This window comes from Vanellus vanellus (assembly GCF_965231255.1).
Source record: "Vanellus vanellus genome assembly, chromosome: 24".
In the NCBI taxonomy this organism is placed as follows: domain Eukaryota; kingdom Metazoa; phylum Chordata; class Aves; order Charadriiformes; family Charadriidae; genus Vanellus; species Vanellus vanellus.
The window spans coordinates 7,603,340-7,628,955 of record NC_138929.1 but is presented as its reverse complement, the minus strand read 5'-3'; the positions used below and the strand labels follow the sequence as shown (position 1 = coordinate 7,628,955).

Genomic DNA, 25,616 nt, shown 5'->3' with positions numbered 1-25,616 from the left:
ATCAGAGACGGTAACATGAACCCCTCACCAGACCACAGCTTGGGGGTTTTAAGAACAAAAGCGGCAAACAACACAAACTGAAAGCAGGCTGAGGTTTCCTGTTTCAGCTCTGAAATTCATATATATTATATATTCATATATATAGATTGCCATTCTGGCCTGTCTCCTGCCTGGCCATAACAACTGTTTTGGCTCTTCAGGACACTGGTAGAAGATGATGCTTCTCCTTCTGCTCGCAAGTGCTTTTCTCCTTGTCCCATGGGCTGGGGCTGGTGAGTACAGAGAGATGGCGTTTAGATGAGGACATGCAAGGGCAGAAATGGGCATTGAGTGGGAAATCTGTATGGTACCTGCCTTGTGCTCTTTGATAGCACTTTAGACATCCAGAGTCAGGTGTGGTCAGTCACCCCCAGGAAGTGTTTGTTTTTCTCTCTGTTGTGCATAAGCAATGCTTTGGACAGCCCAAGGAAGGAAAGTCATTGGCATCATTGGCATACAATGTCAGAGGATGACCCTCTCCCCTCATCCACCTCTGAACTTGATTGGGAAATAGAGGTGTATGTGATATTAATGCTTCTCATCTCTCTTCCAGGAAGGATCATTGGTGGGTCAGAAGCTGATCCCCACTCTCGGCCCTACATGGCTTATTTATCCATTAGCACTGATAAAAGTGGTTTTGCATGTGGAGGATTCCTGATTCGCCCAGATGCGGTGCTCTCAGCTGCTCACTGTGTGGCTGGAAAAAGGTAAGGCCCTGTCTTTCATGTATGTGGGGTTTTTTCAAGTCCTGCACAGTCATGAAGAGCCACAGTCCTGGTCTGGACTTCAGGCACAGCAGAGCTCTCTGTGAGCCAAGACTTCCCCTGTGAGTTGCAGGAACTGTCTGCCAGGGGCTGTGTAATCCCTGGAGACAGGACTCCTTGGCAGTGGTCTCCTGGTCCATGGTTGCAACCATGGCTCAGAGCTACTGTTGGAGAAGAGTTGCCAGTGTCTCCCACTCCTTGCTACCCTTTTGTCTTCAGAGTGGGAAACCTCTGTCCTATGTCACTGTGGGGTAAGTGATGCCATGTGGTTGTGGTCAGTTCAGCTGGAACATGTTGGTGTTTCCTGGCAGGAACGTGACTATCAATGTGACCCTGGGAGCCCACAATATAAAGAGGAAGGAGCCAAGCTGGCAGGTGTTCCCCATTAAACACTGGGTCATCCACCCCAAGTATTCAGTATATACCGATGAAAATGACATCATGCTGCTGAAGGTATGCCACCACACATACTTGCTGACGAAGGGGTCTCCCCCTGCTCACTTCCCCAACCCCATTAACTTGTTCCCATTCCTTTGCCTGCTCTAACCCCATGTTCTCTCTGCTTGGCAGCTGAACGTAAAGGCCAAAATGACTAAGGAAGTCGCTCCTATTGACTTGCCCAGTCACAATGAGAAGGTGGATCCAGGAACTATGTGCAATGTGGCTGGCTGGGGTATCATATCACTACCAAATACAACGACTACTGTGCTGATGAAGGTGGACTTGAAAGTGCAGCGTGGCGAAGTGTGTGAGGATTCTTTCAAAAACAACTATCTGGAACAATCTATGATCTGTGCTGGTGACGAGACTGTCAAAAAAGGAACTTTCAAAGTAAGTGTTGTTTTGGGCTCCAAGCTTGGGATGAGGTTGGGACTAGACAGTGAGGTTGGTTCTCAGGCTGGGGACGAAGGGGATTAAAATGAACTAGATTCTTCAGGACGATGTGCAGAGGCTCTCTCGCGAGGTCTGACGCCCAACTCTCAGCATCGTGTGCCTTTTTACATGCCTGGGGATATTCTATCCAGCGTAGCCACTGCCCCAGCAGCCTGCAGATCTGGTGTCAATCCTTCGCCATATCCTCCTGACACCCTGGGGTGGCTTGGATATTTCCACACGTCTAAAGTGGGACTAGATTCTTCTTTTCGGGGATGTGAAGGCAGGTTTTGAATCTCAGACACGGATCACCTTAGAGGAGTAGGAAGCTACAAGGCTTGCGGAGCTGGGTCTGGAGGGAGATGGTCGAACGAGGAGGTTCTTCATGTGGAGGGAGGCAAGGCTAGTTTCTTTGTTGGGGCAGAGGGAGCTGTGCTCTGACATGTCTGACCTCTCCCACTCCTTTTACCTCACAGGGTGATTCTGGTGGCCCATTAGTCTGCAAGGGAAAGGCTCACGGCATTGTTTCTTATGGTCCCGAACATTGCGTCTTCCCTCAAGTATTTACCAGAGTCTCCTATTTTGAACCCTGGATACGTCAAGAGCTGAGGAAGTTTGCACTCCAAGACTTACCTGACTCACCCTTCTCTGACTAAAATTCTCAGTGCCCCATTTCCACAAGGCATCAAACATCTGCTGATGCTCAGCAGCTTCCAGGGGCCGCTGAAATATAGTCAGAGATGCTCTCAGGGCACATGCACAGGCTTTTGCACCAAGGAATATCTCCATGGCAAGGTAAAAACACAGGTCCCAGGTACACACAGTTTCACATTATTCCCTTCCTCTCACTGCTGCCCAACAGTGTTGCCTCCTGCTCTGCTTTCTGGTCACCAATAAAAGCATGTTCAAACTTGTTTGTGTGTGCAGCCTTCTTGGGAACAGGATGAAATGCCTGCGCATCCACTTCCCAGTACAGGACCTGTCGGGATCGTCGGCAGGAGAGTGGGATTGTGTTCCCCACACACAGATCACTCCACACATCCCACCTCTCAGCTTGGTGACCTTGATGCATTTTCTCAGAAGGCTACATAGCATCTCTTTGCATGAGGTGAGGAGCAGCAAGACCTGCAGAGGAAAGACCACTGGGAGGGGACAGAAAAAAACACAGAGCCAGACAGTTATGAAAACCTCTCTTGAAATTTCCCTATTCACAAGTGAGCGCTGTGTTCAACTCCATTCCTTTTGTCAGCCCTTCCCTTTGCCCCAGTTCACAAGTTCTACCCCACAATGTCCCAGAAGGTGCCCACAGACCTGTGAAGCCAGAACAGTGTAGACACTAGCGCTATGGATGGGGGGAGGGGCAACCGGGATGCCTAGGATTTCTAAAGGCAAAACAGGGCGACCACAGGTTCAAAACATGGGAGGACCGGTTTCAGTGGGAAGGTGGTGGGGTAGAGCAGTGTGTGTCCAAATAAACTGTACTGTAAAGACACCAGCCAGCCTATTCACACCCTTTCTCTCCTTTCCATCCTTTTGCACTTCAGATGAAGCATTTTCTTTGTATCTGTAAAATGGCTGAAGGCCGAAATGTGGAGATTTTCTCATATTGGATCATCTGAGCAGGATGTGACTGGGCCAGGAGGTGCCCTTGTATGGGTGGTGACGGGACAGGAAATTTCAAAGATGGCAGTCTTGGGAAAAGCAGTATTGCAGAGAGACAACCCTGACCACTCATGCGAGGGAGAGAGGCGTTTTTTGCTGTCTGGGAGAAAAAGGACATAGTGGTTCTGAGCTTCTATTTTACACAAACGCTGCTTCTCTCCTGAATCTTCTCTATGTAAGAAGCAGTTGCCCCACAAGAGATCAGCTCTGACAGACAATGGGTCTCAGACGCCCCCCTTTACCACTGCAGAGCTCTGGTTAAGCACACCTTCAGCAACACTGTGTTTAGTAGAAGAAAAAGCTAAGATGCTGCTACGATTCAAAAACAGAGATTCACTCAGCTGCTTAATCTTATCATAGAATCGTAGAATTGTTATGGCTGGAAAAGACCTTTAAGATCATCAAGTCCAACCATTATCTAACTCTGCCAGGACCACTTCTAAACCATGTCCCTGACCACCATATCCAGACAGCTTTTAAATACATCCAAGGATGGTGATTCGACTACTTCCCTGGGCAGCCTCTTCCAGTCTTTGATAACCCTTTCAGTGTAGAAGTTTGCCTAATGTCTAACCTAAACCTCCCCTGGAGCAACTTGATGCCATTTCCTCTTGTCCTATTGCTTGTTACTTGGGAGAAGAGATCAACGCCCACCTGGCTACAACCTCCTTTCAGGTAATAGTAGAGAGCGATAAGGTCTCCCCTCAGCCTCCTTGAGACTGAACAACCGCAAGTCCCTCAGCCGTTCCTCATAAGACTTATTCTCAAGACCCTTCACCAGCTTTGTTGCCCTTCTCTGGATCCTCTCCAGCATGTCAATGTCCTTCTTATATTGCAGCACCCAAAATTGAACACAGTACTCAAGGTGTAGCCTCACCAGTGCCTAGTACAGTGGGACAATCACTTCTTTAGCCCCGCTGCCTACACTATTCCTGATGCAGGCCACGATGTCACTGGCCTTCTTGGACACCTGGGCTTACCACTGGCTCATGTTCAGCCGGCTGTCAATCAGTACGCCCTGGTCCTTTCTGCCAGGCAGCTTTCCAGCCACTCCTCCCCAAGCCTGTAGCGTTGATGGGGTAAAAGCATCTTTTTGTATACTCCCCTTGGAATAAGAAAGTCAAGCAGGTCTAGAGAGATGTGGCCCTTAAGGTAGCTGCAAAGGTCGAAATCACACAAGAACACAACGAGGCGATCATCACAGAAAATGCTAACTGTCTGTGCAGAAAACTGTTCACTTTCTCAACTGTCCTGAATGTTCTCTGCTTATTTCTTAGCACTGGGTAGGTCCCTTCCGACCCCTCTTCAGCCACCTGACTAGGTAATGCCTTTAGAATGAGGGTGTTCTCCAAGCTCCCTGTTCCAAGTTAGCCAGATTGAGATGACTATGTCCCACCCTAGATGTCTGAAATACAAGTATCTCCATGGGAGCTGTTTGGCCAGGCTCTTTCCATAGTCTCTGAGATCTTGTTTATGTAATCCACACAGCTGAAGTTCATTCACCTCCACTACATCGGATACCAACCTTTTGTTGTTTGATTCTCTGCTTTCCTTCCAATAACTATTGACTGGGATTTGCTTTGGTTACCTTAACAGAGAGACACGCTGCTACTGGAAATGCATTGGGTTACCAACTCGGCGTTCAGCTACTGCTCCAGAAAGGGTCAGATGCCGCATGGTGCCTGTGCCATACCACCAGCTCCGTGGCTTCCTCTGCAACTCCCAGGTGGTAATAGTTTTCACGACTGTTGCCAGTCAGTCTGACTTTCTTTTCCTATTCTATTCTGTGACATACATGGGAATGCAAGTTTCTTCATTTCTCCTTCTTTCCTTGGAAGCCTGGACTGATTGGAGTAACCTTGGTCTGGACTTCTTCTTTATCTTGGAGTCTCTTGGCTTGAAGGGGCACGAGCCAAAAGGCAATGGTTTATCCATACCTCAGCCTAAGGCTTTGTATGACCCATTACCTGGGGTCTTGTCCCACTTACAAGCACATGCCCAGAGGAAAACTCTCCTGTATTTATAGTATGCAAGATTAGAAAGCGCCGGTATGATAGTCTGGTTTGAGTGACTACAGTGCATTGATAGCACAATGTCGGTCAGGATTCCCAGCTCTGAGCTCAGGTGCAGGGACCTCTACAGGAAAAGGAGGTGTTGAGAGGTGCCAGCCATGTTCCTAAAAGCACTGAGGTGTGCCGAGTACCTCCGATACCCCAGGTGACCTCGCAGTCTGCTACTCATGTTTGTGCATCCTTAGCTGCCTAAATACCACTGTAATCTTTACCTTCTGTCTCAATGTGAACCTGCAGGTTTGTGTGGAGCTTAAATGCAAAGCCCTAGCAGCAGCACTAGAAACAAGAAAAGTTCCAAATAATCTCCAATCTACAGGCCCACTGTCATGGTGTTCTCATGGAGGACTAATGTCTTGCAACAGCCTGGTGGAAAGACCTCTAGTCACCTACAGATATAAAGCTCTATGACCACGTCAAATGCAGCCAATTAACTTTCTGTCACTCTATCCATGGTCCCTTCATGCTTCATACCTCCTGGAGGGTCATTTTCACCTCTCCTAGGAAGATACCATCTCATTCTTTTTTAGACAACACCTGCGTGTGGTTTTAGGGAGAGTTCACACCAAGGATCACTCTTTCAGTCTAACACAGATGAGATCAGGCCAGGCCTCCAGTGCTGTCCCAGCAGGTCTTAAACACTCCATCCTATCCTCACAACAAGAGGCAGCACACTCAACAGATTGTTACAAACAAACAGCGTCCTTGGGCAACTACTCAGTCCACATACCACTTCAAGCACTGTCGTGGCTTGAGCCAGACTGGCCACTGAAATGAATGACAGATGCTCTCCCCCACCTCTTCCAGAATGGAGAGGAGGAAGAGACAGAAAGAGACTTATGAGTTTAAAAAGGAACTAAATTATTTTAATTAAAATATTAATAAAATAATAAAAAGAAAATAATTAAATATACACAATATATGCAAAACTGTATCGAGCTCCTAGGATGACGATCACATCACCAGCAGGCACTGGGAAAGTCCCAGACTATACTCAGTGAAGGACAGGAACTGGATTCTGGACCTGGATACAGGAACACATGGAGCGGGATGAAAGGCAGTCAAACAGGCGGAGTCCTTCTCGGACACTGGCCATTGAAGGAAGTGAGCTGACCCTTTGATCCCTCAGCTTTTATACTGAGCATGAGGCAGACAGGATGGAATATCCTGTTGGTCAGTTTTGGGTCTTGAGTACACTCAAGGGGATTGAGTGCACCCTCAGTAAGTTTGCAGACAACATCAAGTTGGGTGGGAGTGTTGACCTGCTTGAAGGTAGGATGGCCCTACAGAGGGATCTGGACAGGCTGGATCGATGGGCCGAGGCCAATGGTATGAGGTTCAACAAGGCCAAGTGCCGAGTCCTGCACTTGGGTCTCACCAAAGCCATGCAGTACTAGAGGCTTGGGGAGGAGTGGCTTGAAAGCTTCCTGTGAAAAAAAGACCTGAGGCTGTTGTTTGACAGCCAGCTAAATCTGAGACAGCAGTGTGCCCAGGTGGCCAAGAAGTCCAACAGCATCCTGGCTGGTATCAGAAATAGTGTGGCCAGTGATTGTCTCACTGTACTCAGCACTGGTGAGGCCCCACCTCAAATCCTGTGTTCAGATTTGGGCCCCTCACTACAAAAAAGCCATTGAGATCCTGGAGTGTGTCCAGAGAAGGGCAATGAAGCTAGTGAGGGGTCTACAGCACAAGTCTTATGAGGAGCGACTGAGGGAACTAGGCTTGTCTAGCCTGGTGAAAAGGGGGCTGAGGGGACACCCTATTGCTCTCTACAACTACCCAAAAGGAGGTTGTAGAGAAGTGGGCGTTGATCTCTTTTTCCAAGTAGCAGGTGATAGGACAAGAGGAAACAGCTTACAGTCACGCCAGGGTAGGTTTAGGATGGATATTTAGGAAAAGTTTCTTCACAGAAAAGGTTGTCAAGCATTGGAACAGGCTGTCTGGGGAAGTGGTAGAATTGCCATCCCTGGAGGTATTTAAAAGATGGGCTCACCTAGTGCTTAGGGACGTGGTTTAGTGGTGGTTTTGGCAGTGTTAGGTTGATGGTTGGACTCAATGATCTCAAAGGCCTCTTCCAATGTATATGATTCTATGATTCTACGATTCTGGAATTCCACAGACCACTTTCAATGCATAATTATTGTCAGAGCAATTGTTTTTTTTTTCATTAAATTCACTTAGAACCTCCACTTTTTCAGTTTGTGATCATTGCCTTGTCCTCCTGCCATGGACCTCCATAAAGGATCTGTGTTTGTCTTCTCAGTAGCCTCTCCATTGGTGCTGGAAAGCTGCCGTGAGGTCCCACTAAGCCTTCTGTTCTCCAGGCACAAGAAACTCAGTTCCCCAAATCTCATCAAACACAGTGCGTTCTTCCAGCACCTTGGCCACCTTGGACATCTCCACCAGACTCGCCCAACCTCATGAACATCTTTCTTGTACTGGAGGACCCCAAATTGGATGTGCTATTCCATATTCTCTCTAACCAGTGCTGGGTGAAAGGGAATAAACACTTCCCTCCATAGCCTGCTGGCTGTGCTCTTCATGATACAGCTCAGTGCACTGCTAGTTTTCAAGCCCAACAATCGCAAACAGAAGTTTTGAGCAGAAATTAGCTTTGCTAAAACCAGGGTTTTCAAGGAGGCAAAATGAGGAGAAACTCCTCCCCTAGAGGCAAATTAGCTAACATACCCATCTGGGTCCTGCTCCACTGTGCATTTGGTTAAGTTATTGCAGGTCATGACTTCAGTGCTGAACTAAGTTAGAACTACTTGCCTCCTCCTCTTGGGGTACGCTCCTGAGCTCATTCTAGGCTACACTGGTGAGGGAGGAGAAACCTCCAGAAGAAATTGCCTTGATAGATGGGGCGTATTTTAAGATACTGTTTCAGAAAGGCCCGTGAACACTGTTTGTGCCTCTGATGAAAGGTGAGAATATTAATCCTTTGTTGCTGGCTCCTTTTCTATCTTTTTTGCTGTTTTCTTTTTCGTGTGTTCTTCACTGGGTGTAATAATGCGACAATGAGTTATATTCTGTGTTCTAGATTTGTCTGACTCTTTCAGTGTCATAGGCACACAGAACTAACTGTCACAGTTATAAATTAAACCCCCAGTATCAGGATCTCCGCATCTCCATCTTCAATATCTCCATCTTCAGTTCGCTAGAAAATGAACTGGAAACGGATTTCCTCCATGCTTGTTCATTCCAGTAATGCCTTCATATTGTATGAAAAACTTGATCATTGGAGATTCATTCAAGCCCAGGTTAGTCACCTAATTCTGAGCTAAGTTTTATTCAACACAGGGGAGGAGAGGCTGGTGCCTCTGTACCGTGATTCGGGCAGACCATCTTAGACTTGTATCTTCATCAAGAGATGAGTGGTGCTGCTGATGAGTCAGCTTCTCTCAATTGACACTAGTGGAAGGGGAAACCACCAGCAGACTGTGTTTGCAGGTTGCCTGGAAGTGCAATGAGATGAGGTGAATTCCACTGAAGATCTAATTCTGTTCCACTAGGCTCCAAGGCAGAAAATATAACCCTGTTTGTTGTACCTGAGTATCAGACCTTCTTCTTGGTCATTTGGAATGGTTTTCCAGGCACAATTTTGGATGGACCAGACAGAACTATTTAAAATCTACTAGTAACAACCATCTTTGGGAAGATCTCCAGTTGCAGCTCGCAGCACTCTGGTGAAAAGCAAACCCAGAGACAGCTTCAGCCTGACGCTGCTGAGTAAATCCTCATGCAGACAGTCTCTGATCTCTCTGCCATCAGCCAGACTCCTGGAAGAACAATGACCAAAAATGGTCATAAATGTCACCCTTTTCTGCTTGCAATTAACAGCTTTGCACCTTCAGTAGCTGAGATCCCTTCATAGCCCTGATCAGTCATAGTTAAAGTATGTAGGGTGCATGATGCACAGCCCCTGAACATTGTTTCTCTATTCCTCAGGGAACATTGAAATTCCTTTTAAAAAGCAGTTATTTAAATCGCATAAATGTTTCTAAAGTAGTAAATTAATATCTCTGTTCTCTTCTGTCTATCTACCACGCTGTGGTACAACGATACACTGCTCTCTATTCCCCTCCTTGCTTTCACTTCTGAAAGGTCTTGCTTTTAGCCCAATGCAGATGCATTTTGCACACAAACAGCCCTGGAGGAAATTAGGTCTCAGCATCTATGTTTTCGGATTCGTGTGCAGAAGTCAAAGTCCGTATCGCAGTGAGAGAGGATCCACTATGCAATCTGATTGCTTTAAAATGTCTCTGGTACCATTTCAGGAAAAACAAAAACAAACAAACAAAAGAAATCCCAACAAACAAACAACAAAACAAACAGAAAGAAAAAAAAAAAACACAAAAGTCCTGTTAAACCTTTGATGAACTGCATACATAGATTAATTTATCTTTTTTACCTGTTACACCTGTTGTTGTAATATCTCTCATTCTATTCACGTACTGATGTGACTTTCCTTGTACACTGAAATATTTTCCCCCTTATTTTCTGTGTTGTGGGGTTTTGGATTGTTTTGGGGTTGGGGGATTTTTTTGCCTTTGGAAACACATCTGTCTCTCTCTGTCTGTCTTTCTCTATTTTTAACATTGCGTTGAATATGTTCTGGCCATATGTAATGTCTTCATTTTTGTTTTGATGCAGTAATGTCTTTATCTTTGTTCCTAGGTAGGGTACACCAAGGCAAATGCATCCCCAGAATCTCATCAAGGTTTCTGAATTCATCCTTGAGGGTGTTTTTGACAACCCGCACCTTCAAGGTCTCCATATTGCAATATCTTTGTGTATCATCTACCTCACTGCTATCCTCAGCAACTCATTTGTCATTATAGCTATCGTTGTCCACCCACCGCTTCACACCCCTATGTACTTTTTCATCTCCAACCTGGCCATCCTTGACCTGGTAGGTATCTCCTCACTGCTGCCCAAGATGTTGGAGAACCTGATCCTGGGCAAGAACACCATCTCCTTTGAGGGCTGTGTAGCACAGCTCTACACCTTCACTTTCTCAGGCTCAACAGAGCTTATACTGCTAACAGTCATGTCTTTTGACTGGTACCTGGCCATCCGCCAGCCCCTTCACTATGTAACCGTGATGAGTAGGGGGACTTGCATCACTTTAATGGCTGCTGTCTGGGGAATAGGTACAGTCAATTCCCTCATAAACACCCTTCTTGTGGCACAGCTGGACTTCTGTGGGCCAAATTTAATCCAAAATTTCTTATGTGAGATACCCCTTGTCCTTGCCTTGTCCTGCAGCTCAACCTATCTCAGTGAAATCATGGTTTACATGGCAGACATCATCTTAGGCATAGGAAACTTCCTGCTGGTCACCCTCTCCTATTACTTCATCATCATCACCGTCCTGAAAATCCGGGGCTCTGCAGGGACGTGGAAAGCCTTCTCCACATGCTCCTCACACCTTGCTATTGTTGGCTTGTTCTACTCCACCATCATCTACACCTGTATCGAGCCAACTAGCACTCCATTCAAAAAGAAAAACAAAACAGCGAGCATTATGTACACTCTGGTGACTCCCACTCTGAACCCTTTGGTCTACAGCCTGCGTAACAAAGTGATCAAAGCAGCATTCTGGAAAATTGTACCATTTCGCAAGACAAATTCATACACGTAGCCACGTTCCCATACCTGTCAGCCCTGCTCTGCATGGTCCACACTCACGGGTAGTTGCAGTGTTGTGTCAACCTTTGCAGATAATATGGGTGACTGCTTTCACTGAAGTTCATATGACTGCAACAGCGGTAGTTCTTAAGGAGAAGTAATGTGAACTGAGGATACCCAGAGCAGGGTGAGGTGAAGTGTACCCTAGAAGTGTTTGTTGCTCTGAATCCAGTGATCTCTTGAGTCAACCTCCGGTTTTGGTCAGCAGAGACAAATAGGCACTTTTAGGATGGAATTCACCTGAATTTTCCAGAGCCCCCGCTGCTTCTGAAATTGTACATTAAAGGTCTGTTTCTCCCTGTTGTAAAGGAGAATGCCGTCCTACCATCCTCAGCCCACCTATTGACAAACTATCCAATATTTACGTTTTTAATGTTTTTAATATAAAATCAGATCTTTGCTTAAGAACATAGAAATCATTAATCAATTCATCGTTTAACATTATGAGAAATGAATCACCATGATTATGTGCTCAGTTTCACGCTACTGGTCATGATTTTCCTTCATTCTTCCCTAGATTTACCTTTTTTAAGACACCGAAAAAGAAAGCAATAAAAAGAAACAGCCTAAGTAGATAAAAATAATGTGCTACAGATACACTATTTTTAAGATCTTCTTCCACGACTATTTGCGTGCCCTTGGATTTTCAGGCAGTGTGCAAAATCCTGTGTGTGAGTACGCCTCAGAATACACGCCTGCCCTCATGCGGTGGCAGATAGTTGTCCACCTGAGATGCGCTTCTAAATCCTCCTCACAGTTAGTGGAACTCCATCTCGTTGAACAAAGTGAAATAAATGCTAACAAAATTACTTAATGTTTTGGGAAAGAAATTTGAGGGGATGTAGGTTCGCTTTCAGTAGACTGATGATTATTTCCACTGTCTTATTGGTTTCTTACCCTTTTGTTGCCATAATAGAAGGAAAGAAGGAGGAACGGAAAGAAAACTGAGGGACTTAACTGTCTAAAAACAAACATTTAAAAAAATTCAATCTTCTCCTTATTGCCTTTGCATTTTGCTTACGGTTTCAGAGAGTATCTTCTAGGGGATACACAGCCATTTTGGAGTATTTTGTTGTTTTTTTTTCTTATGGATTAAGAATCATCCATTAAAAGAAAAAATAACTTTACCTGCTCTAAGGAGGGCACTGACCTCATGAAACTTTAGAAACCACCAGTGAAGAGAGATTTCTCTGATCTTATCATCTACACTGTTTTTTGGTTCCAACAGGAAAAAAACCTAGAGACAGCCAGATGAAGTAAATTTAGTTCAGAGTCAGCCACTTGAGGGAAGGTTAGGAGACACCCATGTCATTTCCTCAGAGCCTGTAGGGTTTGTCTCTACAGCTTGTTCTCACAAATATTTGTAACACGTACCCAATCCTAAAGCAAATAAGTACACTTTATTTCAAATGGCATGCTGATTTTGATCAGCAGAGGTTTTATTTCTTGCAAGTGAAAGAAATGTTGTATGCCTGTGTTCTCACCCTAAATGTTGAACAGTTTCACAACCCTACCAGAGCTCCCCACTTGGAACTCTGTCGAAGCCGTGCAGAGAAAGACTTTTACAGAGCAATCCCATGCCAGTCATGTTATGGACCTGTGACAGAGCCTACTATTCATGGAAGGACCCAACTCCCAAAACGTAACCCCAAAACTTCTTTCTGTCCAGTTCCACCTGCTGCCCTGCAGCTGAGATCCCACCTGCCACATCTTTTACAACACATTGTCCAAGCTTTTCTTCCACAGATGCACTGGTCCCTCCACTCCCTGGGACAATCTCTCCTGGTTCTGCCTCATTGCTTCTTCCCACTTTGTCTTTTCTTGCTTTGCGCAAAGCTCTCTTCTCCAGGGAATCCATGATGCTGAAGGAAAGGGCTTCCCAGCCTCTCTCCAATGAGAACAGTTGATTTAGCTCACCAACTCTAATGCTGCCTGGGATTCTTCTCAGCTACTTTTGGGGGAATAACTTAGTTATGTAAAAATGTGCATTTGGTAATGTTTTGAATGACTTGAAGTAGTCTCTACAGCCACCGGCTGATACTCCTGTAGGACATGTGTCTCCTGTGCCTTAACATACTTAAGCAATTCAGCCCAAACCCAAAGAGAGGGGAGAATTAACTCACCCAGCTTTACAATTCTAAGAACTACAAAGCAAAGTCAACCTAGAGCCCTTAAGAGCTCAGTGGAGCCAGAGCAGGGTCCATCCACAGGGCAGTCACATAATTCCACCGTTTTTGGACAGCAGCGTTAGAGAAAGGAAACAATTCTCTCCAGATGTCCATTTCTCAACATTGCCCATCAGGGAGGAAGGGTTCCACGTTACTTACTCGCATGGAGAAATACTATTTTTAGCTTTTCTAGTTATACACAGAGCTGAGGTCAACCTCACTGCACAACTGAAGATGTTAATTACAGAGAGCAATCAGGATAGGCAGAGTCACCTCTTATTGTGAGCCAGGCATAGTCTGCCTCTGGACCAATGAGATTCACCTGCAACTCATGTTCTCCTCACAGGTGTGGCTGAGCTCTGCAGTGGTCCTGGAGAAAGCCCATGGGATCCTGAGCGCACGGGTTCTCCCAGCTCTCATGCCTCTCACCTCAGGTCAGCATCTCTCCACAGCGGCTGAATGGTACCCCAAAGGACTTGAAGACAAACTGCAGATTGGCTCCTTTTCCTGCCACAATTGAGAGGTGACACAGTAGTGGTGAGGGAGGAGAATTTAAACAAGAAGCAAAACCTCACAACATGCAGAGGCCAGCTTTCTCACCTTCCTTTCTGAAAGAAGCTAAATTTAATTCCACTGAAATGAAAGGTTTGTGTTTCAGTCATGGTCAAAGGAATCATTGTGAAACAGATCCATGTGCATCGATCTGCAGCAATGTTCGTGCAGCAATCTGCACACATTGATCGTTCCTCCCTTGAACTTAGGAAACCTCATCCTAAGATGCTTGTATTGTGTTTGAACACAGAATTCACATAACTAAGTGTCTTGGTGCAGTTATATCCAGAAATTATATAGAAGGAGAGCCCCACGCAGTCTTTTCATTTAACATACCTATGTTAGTACAATCAATATCGTAAATGTAATATTTTTATAAGCCCAGCGTGACTCCAGGGGAGTCTGATCTAGACTGGGGATTCCCTGGGGAGTGCACTGGCAGAAGGAATCTGAAGCAGTGAAAGGTCCGTGATGACAGGTGAGGTGAGATCAGGGACGAGGAAATGGAAGACTTCATGTAATGCCCAATTTACTATCACTTCTGAATGGATGACTAAAATTTGTTTCCTCCCATGCCAAAGCAGAGGCAGCTGTTGGAGCTGGCAGTGTGTGGAGGGCTGGGGACCCAGAAGACACCTCACCCCAAGCTGCAGGGGCCATCGTAGACATGATCTAGGACCCAGCCCATCAACTGCAAGTGGCAGCTGCAGTGGTTCCTGCCAGGGTTCCCCAGAGCAGCTGGGACCGTTCAGCCACATTCACATGCGCACCCCAGGCATGACTATACCTTCAGTCTGGCCACACAGATCAATGTGGAGAGAAACACTCTGCGAATGCTGATGGCACCTCACCCCATTCACCTCTGGCTGATCAGAATGAGGGTCGGTCAGTGGGGCATACAGACATCTGTAAGCATACATACATGTACACATACAATACAGATCTCCCAGTCACTGCCCAGACAGTCACGGTATGCAGTGCCTGCCCTTGGATCCCGGGGTGTTGGCACACGCCCTTGTGAGCCCTGAGGTCCAGCACCACTACAACACCTGGTACATAACCTCCTGCCTCACCCACACCGACCTAACACCCTCACACAAACACAAACAACCCCACACGGGCACCCTGTGAATGTCCCCACAGCTGGGCTGAGGTACCCACTCTGCCCAGTAACTGACCTGGAACCCACACCATCAGCTGCCCAGTCCCCATCCCATTGCGATGAAAGTTTTGTTTCATTCATGCTCAAAGGAATCATTGCAAAACCTCTTTTCCTCTCTTCTTATTTAATGTAAATACAGGCTTTACAGAACCTGCGTAGTTTGCAGTGTTTAGCACCTTCTTGGGATAAGGGCAGTGTGTATGAAAAGGTGAGGGAAACTATGAACTAATCCTTCTGAAAGTTTTTAGGGGAACTCCTTTTCCCCTTGGGAATTATTGCTATTCCAGCTGCCTTCTAATTTAGAGTCCAAACTAGGTAGTAAAAAAAAAAATAAATGAATAAGCTTTATTTCTTTGTTCCACAAATCTTGTTAGAGATTTCTATAAAACCAACTTTAGGATACAAGCTAAGAAATTTTTACTTCATGCCATCAGGAAGGACTGGTTTGTGTTTATTTTTTAATTTCTCAAGGATTAAAAATTAGAGACTTTGTGACTGCTGATCCTGGCACACTAATAGATGATTTAGTTGTATAGCAGACTGGCTACGTCCAGGAATTTCTCCTTTTTTCCATTCCATTGGTTGAGGTCAGCCTTGGACCAGAACAATCCTCATTCACCTGTGTTGATGTATTCAATTAAAGAACTACAATTCTGTGCATTGCCTGAAAACTTACACTTGATTACAACTGTCAGGGAAGAAAGGGCATTTGGGAAGAAGTGTATTCTACATGAGCCAAGTCAGATCAGCCATTCCAAAGAGACACAAGGTGCTTGTGTGGGATATCTTCTCCATTTCAGCCTTTCAAGCATTTGCGGCGTGAAACACTGCCTTTTTGTATCACAAGTGAAAGGGTGCTGACAAAAAAGCAAACACTAAAAAAAGCTGAGTGTATCGTGCTTGGTTCCCTCTAAATCTAAATTTGACTTCCATAGCTAGAAATAATGCAGATAAAATCTGTGACTCAACACAAACCTTACCATAAATTTTTGACCTTACACATACTACAAAATACTCCTCTCCCTAATCATCCTCACCAATCTTGAGCTTAACCACAAATGAACAAGCTGCTCAACTGGCAGAAACTGTAAACCCCGCCTCTTCTGCAATACTGTTGCTCTCTGCTCTTGGGCAACATGTACAAGGTGAGCAGGGTACAGGACACTGAAACTGGAATGATGGCTTCAAGTCATGGATGGAACAGACCTCTGAAGGTCCAGCTCCCTCTCGTGGCTGGGCCAGCTTCCAATATCCATCAGGTTGTTCCTGGCTTTGCTCAGACAGACTGATGTTTAACTACCACCTCCAAGACGTTTTTTCCTCATATCTGTTCAGAAAGAAAAAGGACCAAATTATGATTTCCAGTGTGATTCCTGTGATCCAGATCATCTCCTGCTGAGATGCCCATTCCTCTCTCTTTCCCTATGAAGGCAGCACAGGTGTAGGTGGACAACTTACTCGGAAGTGCCTAAAATAAAATTAGGATCCTAGACTTGGGTGAAGAGCTTTATTTTTAAGGACAATGCGGATTAAACACACCCAGCCAAAGTACTGGCAAACACTCGCAGGTCAGAATGTGTAAACCCGTCTCTCGGACTGACTGATTGGCAGACCGGTGACGTCCATAACCTCAGTGGGGCCCGGACCGTTATTCTACCCATTATTGTCCCACAATGCTGAGACCAAGCATCAGCATTGTAAGGTCAGGGATGCATCCATGCCTGGCACCACTCCCTATGGTGCTGATCTTGAATCCAAAATTCCCAGTTCTGAGAAAGCCTGCAAGACTGATGTAATGAAGTTGCACAGCACTGGGCTGTGAGTCTCGCGGATAAACTGGGGAATACCCTGCTCACCCTGCTCTGGACAGGGGATTCACTGGTGGAAGGAGTCTGAAGTAGGAGCAAAGCAGGTCAGGAATTAATCCGTGGAAGATCCATGATGGCAGCTGAGGTGAGATCAGGGGAGGAATAAGTGGAAGTCTTCATACAATGCTCAATTTAGTACAACTTCTGAATGGATGCCCAAAGTTCGTTTCCTCTCATGCCAAAGCAGAGGGAGCTGTTGGAGCTGTCTGGGTCCAGAGGGCTGTGGAACTAGAGGGTGCCTTGCTGTGAGAACTGGACTGGGATCTGTGGGAAGCAGTGACAGCAGCTCCCACCATGTCTCCTCAATGTGGCTGAGACCTTCCAGGTACCCTCAGATGTGCACCCCAGGCACAACTGCACATACACACCGGGAACATGGATCAATGTGGAGAGAAACACTCTGCGAATGCTGATGGCACCAACAGCCTCATCCTGTTCACCTCTGGCTGATCAGAATGAGGGTCGGTCAGTGGGGCATACAGACATCTGTAAGCATACATACATGTACACGTATAATACAGATCTCTCAGTCACTGCCCAAGACACTCACGGTATGAAGTGCCTGCCCTTGGATCCCGGGGTGTTAGCACACGCCCGTGTGAGTCCTGAGGTCCAGCACCACTACGACGCCTGGTACATAACGTCCTGCCTCACCCACACCGACCTAACACCCTCACACAAACACAAACAACCCCACACAGGCACCCTGTGAATCTCCCCACGGATGGGCTGAGGTACCCACTCTATCCGGTAACTGACCTGGAACCCACACCAACAGCTGCCTAGTTCCCTTGAATGCGCACCAGCACCCACGCCTAGGCACAGGAGTCCCCCAGTAACACTAAGACACTCAGCCTTAGACACTCCGTTGACCCAGTAGCCACCCTGGATCCAGGTCTCCCCGTTGCAGCCATCTGCGTAGGCAAGCCGCTGAGGCCCACAACCCCACTCCAGCTGCTGGGACACAGACCCACTTGCACACGCAGACACATGCACAAACACGTATGTGTGAAGTATCTCCCAGTAACCAGCCTTAGATACTCAGCCTACACAGTAGCCGGCCCTTGAATCCTCCCATCTCCGCTTATCTCTCCCATGCAGCCACACACATGCAAACAGGTCTCTCAGGTGGTGTCCGGACCTCGTGGTCTCTGCAGTGTCTGACTTGGTCCTGCTGGTCCCTTCAGTACCCAGCTCTTATGTCTTTCTTGGAAGGAGCCCTGGATTGTAGGAAAAGTGGCACAAGTCCAAAATTAGCGGAAAAGAACTTTCCATCAGTATATTCTCCTTCTTGTGCCCAGTAGGAAGGAGCATGCCTCAGGTTTCACACTGACTTTGTGCCTCCTTGGTTACACACCCAGGCAGAAAACACACAAACCTTAAAATCGACATGGACCTTGATCTCCCACTTTGGATACAAACACCAATAGAGTGTGAAAATGCTGAAAGGAAGAGGCTGACATTCTTCCATGAATAGTAAATATGTCTGAGGTAAGGATGGTGGCTGTCTGAATGAGCCTTGTGGTCTAGGGCTGGGGGAGGGGTGGGCAGAAGATAGTCTTGTGTAGCATGTATTTGTGGTCAGTTGGTTCCCACACCGCTGCACATGTATTTGTGGTCTGTCGCTTCCCACAACACTGTGACAGAAGCACTGTTCCTGCTCTTCTCACGGGCTTGAGACTTAGAGAACTCATTCTCAAAATCATTACAGAAATGGAATTTCATGAGAAGACAAGATGAGATTGCCGTGTTCTGGGAAAGTGCATGGCCAGACAAGCGCACCAACGAGCCGCCTGTTTATACACTACCAGCTGCTTTTATCCCCTCATTTCCCCTTTCCCACCCACGTTACTCCTGGAAGGTCACCTGGCTGAGCTTTCATATTTTAGAGGGAATTAGACACAAATATATTCATACTAATTTTCAGGCTTCGTTATTTCCTTCAGCGAAGGCATCACTGCGGCTCTGTGACTCTGCAGTTTGAGTTCAATGTTTCGGTGAGGAGCATGTTTTGGGCAAGACCCAAATGCATGCCCTCTGCATGAGTAGGGCAGCCAGACCCCCCACAGTCCCTGGAAAGGCAGAGGCCTGGACAATTTACAAGTGTGCAGAAACCCATAGGTTTATATGATTAAAGGCACCGTGCTGCAGCCCGGAGAGTGCAAAAAGGTACGTGAAAAGCCAGGAAGGGTACTTGCCCAAGAGCAACACGACCCAGAGTCCCACTTGAAGCTCTGTCTTCTCACTCTCACCTCCACTTTCTACTAAAGCTTCTCACTGCTCCGCCACTCACAGGCATTAGGAGCGAAACTTTCCCCTTTGATCACAGTCAGGGGAGAAAGTCTCTGTCTCTGCTCTGGATCAGCTGCACTCCCTCAACTCTCTAAAGTTGTCCTGTCCTCTGTCAGTACTTTGAATTCACCTGCAGCAGGGGAAGGATGTGCCTGGATTCACTTTGCTGAGGTTCAGTCTTTTAAAAGCCGTCTACCTCTGGTACACTCTACTCCACTCCTGGCAAGGGACAGACAATGTGTCTTCATTTTCATGAAAGTTAACCTGCAGTTCGTGCCCAGGTTCTGGTCTGCTGAGCACACACAAAGCGTGGGTGATTGCTCAGCTTGTGCTTTACGGCCAATCAACCAAGCACCTCCAAGCTGAGATTTCTGTGTTGTACTGGTTATGGCTGGCATGGACTTAAATTTCTCCATCATAGCTTGTCTGGGGCTATGTATCAGATGTGTGCTGAAAGTGGTGTTGATAACACAATGATGTTCTAGTTATTGCTGAACACTACGTCAAGGCCTTTTCTGCTTCTCAGACTGTCCTGCCAGTGAGCACACACAATGCATGGGTCCATGCTCAGCTTCCACCATCAGTACCTCCAAGCCGAGATTTCCCTGTGAATCTTGGAGCAGTCAGTTCCAGGGATGCCATCAGTCTGTTGATGTGACTGGGATGGCTCAGGTTTGTGTCTCTGCTCTTCACAGTCCTCCGTGATTGCCTGAGAGGGTCCTGAGGCCTCAATCACTTCCCATATCCCTCCTGACACATACCGAGAGGCAGTATGCATTCTCAGAGCTCACCTTTAAAAACATTGCCCCGGTTGCAGCCATTGCCATTGCCATTGAGATGCAACACACACAGGTCCACTCTGACCCTTCCGCTATTTCCAACAGAAAAATACATGGGTGCACAGGACAATGATTCTATAACGGCACCACCAAGCAGGGCCCAGACATGCCCCAGCCCACGTGCTCAGGAGTGTGGCTGCACAGGCCCCTTCAAGAGGCCACAAACCTTGCGGCATATCTTCTCTCCGGGGAAGACACAGTCTCTTCACAGTTGTGTGAGTTACCATCTGGGAGAGGAATTGTTGAGAACATCAGCACTTTGCTGGAAACATCAGAATATGGAAGAGGGCTGTGGGGCTACTCAAGTGTTTATTAACATTCCGTGCTGCAGCTTGGTGTTGTCTGAAATGTCTCCTCAGTTTGTGTCTGTGCTCCTCCAACAAAACAATCTCACACATCACGGAAAGCAATGTGGTTTGCAGTTTTCTGCTTTATCTCTCAGTGGGACAGAAATTGTGTGGTTAAAAAGCTTCCAGGAAGCAGATGAAATCAGATTAGATGTCGTGTTGGCAGGCTGTAGAAGAATGAAAAGGTGAAAGCTGGAAAAATCATGGCGCAAGTTCTGATGTAATGCACATTAAGGTATATGAAGTAGAGAAAGGGGATTGGAATGGTCAGTGTGCATTTACTAAGGGTAAAACAGGCCTGATCTATGTGCTTACTTTCTCTAATTACGGCATTATGGATGGGGGGAGCAGCGAGTGCCACTTACCTTGACTTGAAGCAAGGCTTCTGACATTGTCTCCCAGGATTTTCTTCTATCTAGGTTAGGATGTTATGATCTGAGTGAGTGGACAACTGAATGGGTAATAACAGGTTAGAGCATCAGGCTCAGAGAGTGGTGGTGGTGCTTAATAGGGCATACTCTACCTGGAGGCCTGTAACAAGTGGAGTACCATAGGGGTCTACACTGAGAAGAGGTTGAGGGAACCAGACTTGTTCAGATGGGAGAAGAGGAAGACTTGGGAGGACCTAACAGCGTCTTTCCAATACCTGCAAGCAACCATCAGGAAGATGAAACCAGGCTCAACACAGCAGCAGATGGTGAGAGCATGAGAAATAAAGATAATGGGTAGGCATTTATACTTAAAGAATTAAATAGAAGAGGTTCAGGCCATATTTAAGGGAAAACTTTTCCACCATGAGAATTGTGACGTATTGGAGTCATTTGCCCAGAGAGGCAAACCTCCAGGTAGAGGTTTGACTGTCTAGGCTCATGGTCAAATTGGACCCAGGGCAACTGAGGGACTGAGGTCCTGGTCTGGACTTCAGGCACAGGAGGGCTCTCTGTGAGCCAAGACTTCCCCTGTGAGTTGCAGGCACTGTCTGCCAGGGGCTGTGTAATCCCTGGAGACAGGACTCCTTGGCAGTGGTCTCCTGGTCCATGGTTGCAACCATGGCTCAGAGCTACTGTTGGAGAAGAGTTGCCAGTGTCTCCCATTCCTTGCTACCCTTTTGTCTTCAGAGTGGGAAATCTCTGTCCTATGTCACTGTGGGGTAAGTGATGCCATGTGGTTGTGGTCAGTTCAGCTGGAACATGTTGGTGTTTCCTGGCAGGAACGTGACTATCACTGTGATCCTGGGAGCCCACAGTCCCTTGCCTCTAGTAACGTTGGAGCCAGCACTCCCAGGGAAGACTTCAGAGAGGCCTCAGTGCCCTGCAAGATCATGGAGTAGATCCTCCTGGAAACTATGACAAGGCACATGGAAAAAGAGGAACTTATTGGTGACAGCCACCACGGCTTCGCAAAAGGCAATTCGTGCCTGACAAATTTGGTGGCCTTCTACGACAGGGTTACAGCATTGGTGGATAAGAGAAGAGCAACTGTTGTATCTACCTGGACTTGTGGAAGGTATTTGACACTGTCCCACATGACATCCTGGTCTCTAAATTGGAGAGACATGGATTTGATGGATGGACCACTTGGTGGATAAAGATCTGGCTGGATGGTCACGCTCAAAGAGCTGTGGTCAACAGCTCGATGTCCAAGTGGTGACCGGTGACGAGTGGCGTTACTCAGGGGTCAGTAAGGGGACCGGTGCTGTTTTACATCTATGTTGGCAATATGGACAGTGGAATTGAGTGCACCCTCAGCAAGTTTGTCAACAACACCAAGCTGTGTGGTGCAGTCAACACGCTGGAGGGAAGGGAAGCCATCCAGAGGGACCTGGACGGGCTTGAGAAGTGGGCCCATGTAAACCTTATGAAGTTCAACAAGGACATATGCAAGGTCCTGCACGTGGGTCAGGGCAATTCCAAGCACAAATACAGGCTGGATGGAGAACGGATTGAGAATAGCCCTGAGGAGGACTTGGGAGTGTTGCTTGAGAAGTTTAACACGAGGCAGCAATGTGCACTTGCAGCCCAGAAAGACAACTGTATCCTGTAAACAGTGCTAAAAAGGGCTTCCAGGAAAGCTGGGGAGGGACTCTTTATGAGGGAGTGTAGCAATTGGATGAGGGATAACATTTCTAAACTGAAAGCGGGTAGATTTAGAGTAGATATAAAGAAGAAATTCTTAACTATGAGGGTGGTGAGATACTGGAACAAGTTGCCCAGGGAAGTTGTGGATCTTCCATCCCTGGAAGTGTTCAAGGCCAGGTTGGATGGGGTTTTGAGCAACCTAGTCTAATGGAAGGTGTCCCTGCCCATCGAAGGTGTCCTTGTCCATGGCAGGGGGGTTGTAACTAGACGATCTTTATGGTCCTCTCCAGCTTCATCTATTCTATGATACAATTCTATGAGATGGTGAAAAAAAAACAGAGAATGTGACATGTGCCTCTCACCAAACCACAGCTTGGGGTTTTAAGAATAAAAGGAGCACCACACAAGAGGAAGGCAGGCTGAGGTTTCCTGTTTCAGCTCCAAGCTTCATATATATAGATTGCCATTCTGTGCCTGTCTCCTGCCTGGCCATAACAATTGTTTTGGCTCTTCAGGACACTGGTAGAAGATGATGCTTCTCCTTCTGCTCGCAAGTGCTTTTCTCCTTGTCCCATGGGCTGGGGCTGGTGAGTACAGAGAGTGGCGTTTAGAGGAGGACATGCAAGGGCAGAAAAGGGCACTGAGTGGGAAATCTGTATGGTACCTGCCTTGTCTTTTTTCATTTCTCTACTCTCTACTCATATGTCTCAGGTCAGACTGTGCCTGAAACCAGTGGTGCATTACAGGTACTAGCATAGTGCCCTTTGATAGCACTTTAGACATCCAGAGTCAGGTGTGGTCAGTCACCCCCAGGAAGTGTTTGTTTTTCTCTCTGTTGTGCATAAGCAATGCTTTGGACAGCCCAAGGAAAGAGAGTCATTGGCATCATTGGCATACAATGCCAGAGGACGACCCTCTCCCCTCATCCACCTCTGAACTTGATTGGGAAATAGAGGTGTACGTGATATTAATGCTTCTCATCTCTCTTCCAGGAAGGATCGTTGGTGGGTCAGAAGCTGATCCCCACTCTCGGCCCTACATGGCTTATTTATCCATTAGCACTGATAAAGGTGGTTTTGCATGTGGAGGATTCCTGATTCGCCCAGATGCGGTGCTCTCAGCTGCTCACTGTGTGACTGGAAAAAGGTAAGGCCCTGTCTTTCATGTATGTGGGGTTTTTTCAAGTCCTGCACAGCCATGAAGAGCCACAGTCCCGGTCTGGACTTCAGGCACAGGAGGGCTTTCTGTGAGCCAAGAGTTGCAGGAACTGTCTGCCAGGGGCTGTGTAATCCCTGGAGACAGGACTCCTTGGCAGTGGTCTCCTGGTCCATGGTTGCAACCATGGCTCAGAGCTACTGTTGGAGAAGAGTTGCCAGTGTCTCCCATTCTTTGCTACCCTTTTGTCTTCGGAGTGGGAAAACTCTGTCCTGTGTTACCGTGGGGTAAGTGATGCCATGTGGTTGTGGTCAGTTCAGCTGGAACATGTTGGTGTTTCCTGGCAGGAACGTGAGTGTCACTGTGATCCTGGGAGCCCACAATCTAAAGAGGAAGGAGCCAAGCTGGCAGGTGTTCCCCATTAAACAGTGGGTCATCCACCCCAAGTATTCAGTATATACCAATGAAAATGACATCATGCTGCTGAAGGTGTGTGCTGCCACCACAGATACTTGCTGACCAAGGGGTCTCCCCCTGCTCACTTCCCCAACCCCATTAACTTGTTCCCATTCCTTTGCCTGCTCTAACCCCATGTTCTCTCTGCTTGGCAGCTGAACGTAAAGGCCAAAATGACTAAGGAAGTCGCTCCTATTGACTTGCCCAGTCACAATGAGAAGGTGGATCCAGGAACTATGTGCAATGTGGCTGGCTGGGGTATCATATCACTACCAAATACAACGACTACTGTGCTGATGAAGGTGGACTTGAAAGTGCAGGAAGGCGAAGTGTGTGAGGATTCTTACAAAAAAAACTATCTGGAACAATCTATGATCTGTGCTGGTGACGAGACTGTCAAAAAGGGAACTTTCAAAGTAAGTGTTGTTTTGGCTCCAAGCTTGGGAAGAGGTTGGGACTAGACAGTCAGGTTGGTTCTCAGGCTGGGGGCGAAGGGGATTAAAATGAACTAGATTCTTCAGGACGATGTGCAGAGGCTCTCTCGCGAGGTCTGACGCCCAACTCTCAGCATCGTGTGCCTTTTTACATGCCTGGGGATATTCTATCCAGCGTAGCCACTGCCCCAGCAGCCTGCAGATCTGGTGTCAATCCTTCGCCATATCCTCCTGACACCCTGGGGTGGCTTGGATATTTCCACACGTCTAAAGTGGGACTAGATTCTTCTTTTCGGGGATGTGAAGGCAGGTTTTGAATCTCAGACACGGATCACCTTAGAGGAGTAGGAAGCTACAAGGCTTGCGGAGCTGGGTCTGGAGGGAGATGGTCGAACGAGGAGGTTCTTCATGTGGAGGGAGGCAAGGCTAGATTCTTTGTTGGAGCAGAGGGAGCTGTGCTCTGACATGTCTGACCTCTCCCACTCCTTTTACCTCACAGGGTGATTCTGGTGGCCCATTAGTCTGCAAGGGAAAGGCTCACGGCATTGTTTCTTATGGTCCCAAACATTGCGTCTTCCCTGAAGTATTTACCAGAGTCTCCTATTTTGAACCCTGGATACGTCAAGAGCTGAGGAAGTTTGCACTCCAAGACTTACCTGACTCACCCTTCTCTGACTAAAATTCTCAGTGCCCCATTTCCACAAGGCATCAAACATCTGCTGATGCTCAGCAGCTTCCAGGGGCCGCTGAAATATAGTCAGAGATGCTCTCAGGGCACATGCACAGGCTTTTGCACCAAGGAATATCTCCATGGCAAGGTAAAAACACAGGTCCCAGGTACACACAGTTTCACATTATTCCCTTCCTCTCACTGCTGCCCAACAGTGCTGCCTCCTGCTCTGCTTTCTGGTCACCAATAAAAGCATGTTCAAACTTGTTTGTGTGTGCAGCCTTCTTGGGAACAGGTTGAAACACTTGAGGGTAAGAATCCAGAGTTTCATTGCAATGTGGTAGTGATGGGTAGTGAGCTGTTACCAGCAGGATTTTGTGATCTTATTGTAGAGAACGACAAACCAAAGAAAGCTATCCTGTGTATCTCTGAGCTGCTCTTAATGACAGAAAGCATGATTAGTAAATTCGAGGGAGAAACGTCCACTGAAAGTTACT

At 47.0% G+C, this 25,616-nt stretch overlaps 3 protein-coding genes across 3 annotated transcripts; all 3 read left to right on the top strand.

The window, feature by feature from the left end:
• Positions 1 to 214: 214 nt before the first annotated feature.
• Positions 215 to 2,332, top strand: LOC309681236 (granzyme B-like; the record flags this gene model as incomplete). Its single annotated transcript, XM_082495070.1, has 5 exons — positions 215 to 272; positions 593 to 746; positions 1,115 to 1,256; positions 1,374 to 1,634; positions 2,153 to 2,332. The coding sequence occupies 5 exons, from the start codon at positions 215 to 217 to the stop codon at positions 2,330 to 2,332; spliced, it is 795 nt and encodes a 264-aa protein (XP_082351196.1).
• A 7,771-nt stretch (positions 2,333 to 10,103) lies between these two features.
• LOC309681235 (olfactory receptor 13G1-like) lies at positions 10,104 to 11,051 on the top strand (the record flags this gene model as incomplete). Its single annotated transcript, XM_082495069.1, has 1 exon — positions 10,104 to 11,051. One exon carries the CDS (start codon positions 10,104 to 10,106, stop codon positions 11,049 to 11,051), a length of 948 nt encoding a protein of 315 aa, XP_082351195.1.
• Positions 11,052 to 22,933: 11,882 nt separating this feature from the next.
• LOC309681234 (granzyme B-like) lies at positions 22,934 to 25,128 on the top strand (the record flags this gene model as incomplete). Its single annotated transcript, XM_082495068.1, has 5 exons — positions 22,934 to 22,991; positions 23,397 to 23,550; positions 23,907 to 24,048; positions 24,171 to 24,431; positions 24,949 to 25,128. The coding sequence occupies 5 exons, from the start codon at positions 22,934 to 22,936 to the stop codon at positions 25,126 to 25,128; spliced, it is 795 nt and encodes a 264-aa protein (XP_082351194.1).
• Between the last annotated feature and the right edge of the window lie 488 nt (positions 25,129 to 25,616).